Here is a 10,660-nt window from a genome sequence, read left to right as displayed (position 1 = left end):
AACCAGCTTCACCTGGAATGCTTTTCCAACAGTCTTGAAGGAGGTCCCACATATGCTGAGGACTTGTTGGCTGCTTTTCCATCACTCTGCGATCCAACTCATCCCAAAGCATCTCAATTCCGTTAGGGTCGTGTGATTGTGGAGGCCAGGTCATCTGATGCAGCACCCATCACTCTCCTTCTTGGTCAAATAGCCCTTACACAGCCTGGAGGTGTATTGGGTCATTGTCCTGTTGAAAAACAAATGAAGTGCAAACCAGATGGGAAGGCGTATTACTGCAGAATGCTGTGGTAGCCGTGCTGGTTAAGTGTGCCTTGATTTCTAAATAAATCACAGTGTCACCAGCAAAGCATCCCCACACCCTCTGTCACGTTCGTCGTATAGAGAAGACCAAGGCGCAGCGTGATATGAATACATTCTTCTTTTAATAAAGAAAGAACACTAAACAAACTAATAAAATAACAAAACGAATGTGAAGCTATATAAACCGAGTGCTGACATGCAACTACACATAGACAATAACCCACAAAACCAAAATGGAAAATGGCAACCTAAATAGGATCCCCAATCAGAGACAACGATAAACAGCTGCCTCTGATTGGGAACCAATTCAGGCCACCATAGACCTACATTACCTAGACATACAAAAACCCCATAGATATACAAAAACCCTAGACAGGACAAAAACACACATACCTACCCTCGTCACACCCTGTCCTGACCAAAATAATACATAAAACATAGATAACTAAGGTCAAGGCATAACACCATCACACCTCCTCCTCCATGGTTCACGGTGGGAACTACACATGCGGAGATCATCCATTCACCTACTCTGCGTCTCACAAAGACATGGCGGTTGAAACCAACAATCTCAAATTCGGGGCTGGCAGGTAGGATTTAGTTTCTCCCTGTTTCTGGCCCATACTCCAGTACTGTAGGTAGCGACAATACACCATAACAATGGATGCTAACCGCTGAAAACGCCACAGAAGAAGACGAAGAAGAAGAAGCAGGCCCACACTCCAGCACCGTAGGTGGCGGTAATGTACCAATAACGTTAGATGCCAACTGCCGAAAATCGCGACCGAAGTAGAATAAGGAGCAGGGTTGCCATATCTGTGGTTTTCTCGGGAAATTGGCCCGTTCGAAAATGATGTCGCGGGTGAAAACGTATTACCAGTTGTAGGTAGGCTATTTAGATTGTCATTATGGAGACACCTATTTCCAACCCTTTTTCATAAAACATATTAATTAACGCGCTAGAACTGATGCGCCATCCATAAATTAGGCGACAATGCACAGGAAAACGACTTTAGGCGCATTAGATAAATTCGTTCGTAGGTGGTTTTTAAACTGCATTCTAATGTCGACATGTTAATGGAAACCATATCAAACGTAGAGTTTTACGCATGCTCAGTTCTTGCGTGTCGAGCGCTGCACGAGTGAACATTTGTAAATTTAAGTAATGGAACTCCCGAGCGTGCTTCTGATATAGGGAAAAGTCCACAATGAAACGGAAATTGAATGTGGCGAATGGTACATTTGCATATTGTGGTCATCAAGTAGGCTATTCATTTCTATGCCTGTTTCGGCTACTGTAGCCCACCATTTGATTCAATAAATATGTTGAAATGATATCACTGAAGTCATTGCAAACCAAGTTGTGCCACTTGTGTAACCTACCTGGAGCTGGCAAACGGATTTAAAATAGCCTATACCTTCAGTTTGTTGTTGTACCATTGCGTTATTATGCAATTATTAATGGACATGTTTAGTTAATGAAACTGGAAGTTAAATTGTGATCATGGTCCCAGTTCTGTCGCAAATGTTGATCAGCTGTTGTTATGATGCATTAGATTGAAGGTAAATCAGTCAGATTAGGCTACAGGTAAAATAAATCACTGGCTGTTATTGACAAGCATGGGCCTATTCAGTTCATATCCATATTATTAATATATAATTCAGTAAAATGGCGACCCCATCCTCAATAACCTACTCCAGCAGGCTATTGGGCAACAGAAGCACCTTGCTATTCATGCTAAATAAATGAGTCTGTTTGAACTAAGCAAGATATTAAATTGTTTATCTTCCATCTTGCCTAGGCTACTGTAGGCTATCAGGGACAGTGGCGACCTGTCATGTTTTGAGCCCCACCTTTTTGAGCTTTTTGTGGTTGCCTGTTTTGCATGTTATTTGGGGATTAATCGGTGTCACATATCAGGTTGCAAACAATGTAAAAATAAATAAATAATAATTTAGTTAATAAAGCCACATATGAAAATGTCTCTCTTTTGCTTTCTTGAGTAAGGGAGCTCCAAAATGCAAGTGTTTCAGCCTAGCTCGGTGCTTTCTGTAGTGGTGGGGCAGCCATCGGAAAATACGGAGAGTAGGGGTTGGTAATGTTCTCCAGTTGCGCCATGATTGGCTCAGTGCACTGTCACTCATGGTGACACTACGTCACCGCAAAATCTACGGGGAGAGCTTAAATCCAAGCCCCTAGGGTGCTGCCATAGAGTTACATTAGAAGTACCCACCCAAAAAGGCTCAAGGTCATTGGCCACAGATAAAATTATCTCAAATCACGTTATATCTACCATAGCTTTGATTGGACTGATCATGTCAACATCATATTTTCAAAATCTTAGCAAGCAAGCTCGCAGTCATCATCATGAATCAAGTCGACAATCTACTGGCAAATCCTTTTCAATCCTTGTCTTATGAAGAGAAATTATGACGAGGAATTATAGATAAAAAGTATTGGTGCTCATCGGCCATTGGACAAACATTAAACAACAAGTTGAAAATCGCAAATTCAACAATGAGTGGTTGGGAAGGAATCAGTGGCTAACTGCAAGCATTGCAAAGCAATCACTAGCTTGCTCTTCAGTGGAGTGGATGTGTGAACCAAGGCTGTGTTTAAGGGTCTATTTTCCAGGCTTAAAAGGATAAACATTCAACATGGGCCATGCTGTCAATCCAGCAAGACTTCTGCCACGTTCAAAACAACTGGAAACTCTGAACTGGGAAATCTCAGACTTCAGTAAATTCAAGACAACTGGGAACTCTGGAAAAAAAATAGCTCCGACTGGGAAAATACATTTTGAACGGTCATCCAACTCGGAATCCAAGTCAGGAACTTGGGCCTCTTTCTAGAGCTCCGACCTGAAAACAACTAACGTCATGATTCTACCCTGTTTTTTTTTCTTCAGAGTTCCCAGTTGTCTTGAAAGCACCAAAAATCCAGAGAATGCCAGACCATGTGCCTCAACCTAATCATTTGGTCCCTTTCCCCCTCATAATTTAGCCTACTGTTCTAACTTGGTGGTGCACATGTAGCCTATAGCCAGTAATGAAAAAAAGTACCCAATTGTCATACTTGAGTAAAAGTAAAGATACCTTAATAGAAAATGACTCAAATTAAAGTGAGTCACCCTGTAAAATACTGCTTGAGTAAAAGTCTAAAAGTATGTGGTTTTAAATATACTTAAGTATCAAAAGTAAAAAATAATTTTAAATTCCTTACATTTTTAAGCAAACCAGATGGCACCATTTTATTTTTTTTATATATATTTTTTTACAAATAACCAGGGGCACACACCAACACTCGGACTTAATTTACAAATAAAGAATGTGTTTAGTGAGTCTGCCAGATCAGAGGCAGTAGTGATGACCAGGGATGTTCTCTTGATAAGTGTGTGAATTGGACCCTTTTCCTGTCCTGCTAAGCATTCAAAATGTAACGAGTACTTTTGGGTGTCAGAGAAAATGTATGGAGTAAAAGGTACATTATTGTATTTAGGAATGTAGTGAAGTAAAAGTAAATAGTAAAGTACAGATACCCAAAATAAACTTAATACTTTAAGGTATTTTTACTTAATCTAAATTACGGATTACCTCTTATCCGCTCGTCATCCCCTTATATGCCATAGATTGTACATCTCAATTGTCAGTAGAAACCCCATTTGTTTAAGCAAGTCAACCATATCAGCTATGGTTTTTTTATAGGCAGTAAATTAGGCCGAAATAACAGTTTTTTTGGCAGACTAGGCTCTGCTGATAGCCATGTGTAGCAGTGGTACGGTGTTGGGACAGCTAGCCTTTATATAGGCCCTAACAATTTGTGGGCATAGTTTGTCACTGTTATAGTTCAATTAATGAATGTATTGTTTAGTGTTGTGTTTTTGTAATTACTTTTTGAGTTTGCCCCACCAAGATTTACATGCCAAATTCGCCACTGATCAGGGGCAATGGACTTAACATCTGGCACATAACAGAACAATTGCCAGAAAATAGCCAAACATTATTTTGAAGTTCATTCAAGTGTTTCTTGCGCAGAGATTTTGAGATCCTCTGTCCAACTTTCATCAAATCAAATTTATTTATATAGCCCTTCGTACATCAGCTGATATCTCAAAGTGCTGTACAGAAACCCAGCCTAAAACCCCAAACAGCAAGCAATGCAGGTGTTTCATCCCTCAAACCCTCCTGTTGAATGTACCTATAGTTAAACACATGCGTAAAATTGATTTATTTACAAGTATAATAAGGTATAATTAATTATATTTTATCTTGCTACATATTCAAATTAATTTATTAGTCAAGTTAGCTCACAAGAATTAGGCCTATTATTTTGATGGAAAACCGAATATTGCTCCTTACGTCGATATCCGGCTTAATTCGCTGGAAAACTTTATCGAAAAAGGTTTTATTGGCTAAATGCAACTTCTCATGCCATATTTATTGGTCTAGTTTTATGGCTTTGTGGGTGGGTTTCGATTAGTTTTTTGCCATTTTATTTTCTAAAGAACTGGCAACCCTGTGTAGGAGGCAAGAAAGAAAACGCTGCTTCGAAGGGAGGACATAAAGTTGGATCTGTTTTTTTCCTTTGGTGTTTCGTCTCTTGGCTTATCTACAGTGTGCATTCTTCTCGGTTGTCGTGTAGAACAAACAGTGTTTAGTTATCGAATACTTCAATATTCTGATTTCAGAGACTTCACGGTGCGTAGCTAGCTAATGTTAGCTAGTTACTAGCTAACGTTAGCACTTGAGCTGTTCTTGTGTTGTATTCAAGAAGGATACCGTCGCGACGATCGTTAACTAGCTAGCCGGCATTGCTACAGTTTGGTTTCGTGTTATTCACTATTGCAATAGTAACGTTAATCGCCTTAGTTAACTAGCCAGCTACCATCTAGCTAAAGCTTTAGTTTAGGCAGCAATGTAGCTAGCTAACTAAACCTCGAGTGATGGGTGGGTGTGCTTTTGTCCTTCCTCGTTCCATACGAAGTTAGGCTGTCTTGCTCAACGGTCTATTAGTTGGGATTAGTGAGGTGGTATCTAGGATACTACTTAATTACTAATGTTAGCAAGAAAAAGTGTAGTCTTTCAGAAATTAGACTAGTTGGCCACTAGGTCTATATGATACTGCTGACTAATAACAGTAGCTAGTGTCACTGATAATGTGAATTTGTTAAAACTCAGTCCACATAGTTAACTAATGTTGTACATGTGTAACAGTTGAATATCTGTCTGGTCCAGTTCCCCAGATCGATCGTGTGATCGTCACGGCAGCGAACTCATGGCGGACTCCGTGGAGACGTTCCAGACACACCTCACCTCTGTCATGGACAGTTTGATCCGAGCGTCGGTGTGCGAGATCACCAAACTGTTCCAGGACACGGTGAACGACTTTCTGGTGGAAATATCTCTGAATAGGAATGAAATGGAGGCTCTGAAACTCCGACTCCGACTGACCGAGAACAAACTGAGAAATGAACGCAAGTACGGGATGGGGTGGGCAGAGAATCGCCGCAATGCTGGTTTGATAGGGTCGGAGGACGGTGGGCGGAAAAAGCGAAAAATTGAAGTGCCCCGTAAGTGTTCATATTTAGTAAGTACAGCCACAAAAGCATCACGGACCATATAGTCGTTTTTTACACATTTGTCTTGCCCTATCTATAAAACTAAAATAAAAAAATTGTATTCTTCATATTATAATTGTTGAAATGATATGTAATTGCATATCAAATTAACACAAGTTGATTACTTCAGTAACATTAAGTCAAAAGCCTGTAATGCTTGTGTAAAGAGGTACTTGTTATGTTGGAAGCCATCTGGCAGAAACTGAGCCTTCTCTCTCCCTTTCCTTTCTACTCCTCTGCTCTCCCTCCCCCATCTCCTCCTCCTTCATGTTCTCTCTGCCCCCCCCCTTCCTCTGCCCCCCCCCCTTCCTCCCTGCCCCCCCCCCTCTTCCTCCCTGCCCCCCCCCCCCCTCTTCCTCCCTGCCCCCCCCTCTTCCTCCCTGCCCCCCCTCTTCCTCCCTGCCCCCCCTCTTCCTCCCTGCCCCCCCCTCTCTCCCTGTCCCTCTCTTCTACTCTCTCCGCTCTCCCTCTTCACTCCCACCCCCTCCTCCTTCACACTCACTCCGCCGCTTCCGCTCCCTACTCCGCCTCCTCTCCTTCATCATGCTATTTCCCTTCCCCCAACTCTTCCATTTCTGTCACGGCCCCCCTTCATCTCCTTCCCTCCTCTACTCCTCCACTCTCCCTCCTCCTCCTCTTCATGTCCTCTCTCTGTCCCTCACCTCCCCCACTCCTCTCTGCTCTCTCTCCCTCCATCTCTGCTCTCTTTCATAATGCCCTCTCTCCTCCCTGCCCCCACCTCCTCTACCTTTCTCTCCGCTCTCCCTCCCTCTTCACTCCCACCCCCTCTTCTCTCCCTCCCTCTTCACTCCCGCCGCTTCCTCTCTCCCGCTTCTGCTCCGTACTCTGCCTCCTCTCCTTCATCATGCTCTCTCTCCCTTCCCCCAACTCCTCAATTTCTGTCACTGCTCTCCTCTCCCTCCTCTCCTTTATGCTTTCTCCCGCTGCATGCTGACCCTCCTCCTGCTCTCGTTCAACATGCTCTCTCCCTCCCCCCACTCTCCCCTTCCTCATGCCCTCTGCCTCTGCTCCCCCTCTCCTCTGCCTCTCTCCCACTCCCTGCCATCTCTCCTCTCCCTGCTTTCCTTCCTCTCCTTCATTTCTATCACTGCTCCCCTCTCTCTCTCCTCTCTCCTTCATGCTCGACCCCTCCTCCTCCTCTCACCCGATCCATTCCCTCCCCCTCTCTTCCTCTCTCCCCCTCCACAGGAGGAAAGCAGAAGCTGGGTCCTGCATTTGGAGGCGTGTGGGAGGAAGGAGGAGCAGCAGCTGGGGAAGTAGCAGGGGGAGGCTGGAAGGAGGCACGCCAGATGTACCTCATCCATGTCCCTGGGGACGAGGAGGAGGAAGAAGAAGGAGAACTATTGGAGGAGGGCTGTATTTCGGGAGAGGGGGAGGAGACGGACATCATCAAAGAGGAGGTGAGGGAGAAGAGGAGTGCTAAGGAATCTGAGTGTGGCACACACAGTGTCAGTGTGCCAGAGACGACTAGTTTACAAAAATAACAGTGCGTATCATCTGTGTGTGGTGAGACTGAGAATGTTGTTAAACTGCTGTTTTCTGAGTCAATGAGACACACTGCAGCAGATGGCGTGGATGGTGGAAAGCCACTGATTTGATATTCAACTGCAGAAGTAGCTCAAGCACTTGTTCAGTAGGGCAGTCAATGTTAAGTGCAGAGCGTTGTAGACACTATACATGAATATAATTTTGGGTGCGAACACAGTTTTGTATTCTACATGACTGAGATCATGCAGATGCGTCTATACAATAAAGGTCATCTGTACATTGCATTTCAAACTGTTTAAACTTGACACTTTTAAAGAAAATGCCCTGTGTAAAACAGGACCCTCGTTCTTTGTGGCACTTGTGAAAGTGCACTTTGCATGCACAAAAATACTGGGTGTGGTCGTGCACTCTGCATTGCATTATTGTGTAGTCTATGGGGCTGTACTGGTGGGTAATGTAGTTTATTTTTGCTCTGTCTGTAGTCCGGTGATATGGTGGATGGGGGTTACCAGCCTGCGTCTCTGCGGCTGATCAAGGAAGCCCTGAAGATGGACCCACCCAACCAGAACTGCCATGGATCCAGAACCCACAGCGAAGGTACTGACTCCAGCTGAAAGCTCAGAACCAAAAACATGATGACCACACCTCCTGGATAGTGATAACCCCAATGTGAACACAGTGAAGTTTTCTTAAGTGTCTGCAGTACAATATGTTTGCATACACCCTCATAGTACTGCTCCTCTAACAGACTCTCACTCTCCTTCTCTCGGCCCAGTAGGAGACATGGAGCTCAGCCCTGTGGCCCTGAAGCGGCCCCTAGCCGTGAGGCCTGAAGAGGGGGATGAGGAGGAGTGGGACGTGGGGTCCCCTCCAACGGAGGTGTCAGAGGGGGCGCTGAGTGTGGTGGACCTGAGTGGCCTGGAGACGGCCCTGAGGGCAGAGAGGGGGCGCGAGCAGGCAGCCCTGAAGATCCCCCCCACAGCAGGCTCCAACCATGGCTCCAGGACCCCTGACCCGGAAGTAGTGGCAGACAGTGAGTTCAGCCTGGGCCAGAAGTACATTGGTCTGGATGGGCTGGAACAGAAGGGGGAGCTGGAGAGTCCCACAGCCTCAGAGAGGGACTATGGTGATGCCCTGCAGGTTCACGGTGCCCGTCTGAAGGAATTACAGGGGTCACTGCCAGTGGGGGCTGGAAGGGAGCTGCAGCCACGTTGGCCCAAGAGGCTGAGGGATGGTGAGGGGATGGGGGAGCCGGGAGGCTCAGACGAGGGCCTACATCACCTGTCTGCTCCGGGTAGCGTGGATGACAGTGGTGAGGAGGAGACAGGGGACCTGATGCATTTCTGCATGCAGTGCGGCGGGGGCTTCGCCAACGAGGCTGAGCTGGAAGAGCACCCTTGCCCCCTGGGGGACGCCCACCTGCAGGAAGGAGGGACAGAGAACACCCTGTTCCCCTGCGCCTCGTGCGGCCACGCCTTCAGCCATGCCTGGGCCCTGAAGAACCATGAGTGTGTGTGCGCAGCCGAACGGCCCCACCGCTGCGAGCTCTGTGGGAAGGGCTTCACCCACTCTCGCTCGCTGGAGAGGCACCAGGTGGTTCACACTGGAGAGAGGCAGCACTGCTGCCAGCAGTGTGGGAGGAGCTTCAGTCGCCTAGGCAACCTGGAGAGGCACCAGCGGATTCACACAGGCGAGCGTCCGTACGGATGCGAGGCGTGCGGGAAGCGCTTCAGCAGGGTAGAGTACCTGAAAAGACACCAGCTGATCCACAGTGGAGACAGAGACAAGGCCGGCAGCGCTCACCAGTGCTCCCAGTGTGGAAAGAGCTTCGGCGAACCAGAGCAGTTAAAAAACCACGAGTGCTTTTCATAACATTTTGAGACATTTGATAATTGATATGTACCAGGATTTCTTTGGAGAGGGAAAGTTGAAATTGCTGACTAGGGTAGAAGTTGCTCCCTAATCAGAGAGAAGATCAACATAAGATCATTTTAACCTAGCCTCAATCCCGAAGTTGACCATTAGAAATCTATAAAGCTCTGACCTTGTATCAGTTGTTGGGGACACATTCTACCTACTCCAAAAAAGAGGAACAAAGACCATGCTGGCCATCCAGGGACAGGTTGAAATGAACTGTCTAATTGTGCACAGAGAAACCTGTGCTTTTATTTATGTTTCTCAATACATTGTATCTTTTACTATAAGAAATGAGTATCTTCACTGAACATCAATCATGACCTTGTTGATCTTAACTATCAATGATAATAACAGTTTGGTATTTTGTACTATTTGTTTTTCAGTATTATCCATCCGGGAATAAACATTTGACTATTCAGTGACCAATGGTCTCCTTTTATATTCCGTCAAGTGCAAAGTGTTTGTTTTCAGCTAGAAAATTGTGTAGTTTAGTTATGTCTCAAACATTCACACAAGGTGTTGTTGGATTTCCGGACACATTTCTTTATTTCTGTGTACTTCGAAGTGTCTTCTACCAGAGAGGAAGAGGCGACGCCAAAGGTTTTACTCTGCCAAAAATCTGTCCAAGAAGTAAGGAAGTTTTGTATGGAGGTCAATGGGTGTCAAATTTGGTACACAAAAAAATGTAATTGCTCACTTGCTACATGAAGCTTATTTGATTGAGCAGAAGTTTCGTGGTGGTTAGGTTCTTATGAATGCACTGATGTAAGTGAACGCACATGGCACAAAATAAGACTTAAAAGAGTTGTTGTGCCTGTTGTCATCGAGATAGATGGAGGACTCATCATGGATATAACCTGTTTTAGCACAGACATTGCTGTCGAGGTCTTTACCGGTCCAAAACGTTGGAACCATTCCGCAATGGGCTTGGGGCTTTCCCACCAGGATCCAAAATGCATCAATTGTTTTGTTTTTTATATAGAGACCTGTTCTGAATGGACCCGAGGACAAATACACCCGTTCTGTATAGATCTGGTCGGATCCTGACCTGGTCCGAATAAGGGAAGCAGCCCAGAATTATTATTATTTTTAACCTACTTTATTAACCAGAGCTGATAAAGCACGAGAGGGAGAAAAATGGGCGGCTCTAGCAGGCTGGGGAGCGACGTACTTTGACACTGGGAGGAGGGAGGAAGAGACAAGAGACCGTAACCAACCAATCAGACTCGTGCCATAGTAGACTAATAACTGCCATAGCTAGTTTATTTATCATCAAATATGATTACATAGCATCTGTTCACTGCAGCAAACCG

The 10,660-nt window shown here is 45.2% G+C and overlaps 1 protein-coding gene across 4 annotated transcripts; it reads left to right on the top strand.

Annotated features, from left to right (window-relative positions):
- Positions 1-779: 779 nt before the first annotated feature.
- Positions 780-9,769, top strand: LOC110488850 (zinc finger and SCAN domain-containing protein 22). 4 transcript variants are annotated; one of them, XM_036943000.1, is made up of 5 exons: positions 780-893; positions 5,539-5,873; positions 7,131-7,342; positions 7,913-8,027; positions 8,209-9,769. In XM_036943000.1, exons 1-5 carry the CDS (start codon positions 787-789, stop codon positions 9,300-9,302), a joined length of 1,863 nt encoding a protein of 620 aa, XP_036798895.1. In that variant the 5' UTR covers positions 780-786; the 3' UTR covers positions 9,303-9,769. The 4 variants fall into 4 exon arrangements, with proteins under 4 accessions (XP_036798895.1, XP_036798894.1, XP_021416949.2 ...); XM_036942999.1 differs by having other exon boundaries at positions 781-893; positions 8,206-9,769; XM_021561274.2 differs by lacking the exon at positions 780-893 and adding an exon at positions 4,748-5,001 and having other exon boundaries at positions 8,206-9,769.
- The last annotated feature ends 891 nt before the right edge of the window (positions 9,770-10,660 follow it).

Source organism: Oncorhynchus mykiss, chromosome 14, assembly GCF_013265735.2.
Source record: "Oncorhynchus mykiss isolate Arlee chromosome 14, USDA_OmykA_1.1, whole genome shotgun sequence".
NCBI lineage: Eukaryota > Metazoa > Chordata > Actinopteri > Salmoniformes > Salmonidae > Oncorhynchus > Oncorhynchus mykiss.
The sequence above is the reverse complement of the archived record's forward strand: the minus strand, read 5'-3'. Positions and strand labels throughout refer to the sequence as shown.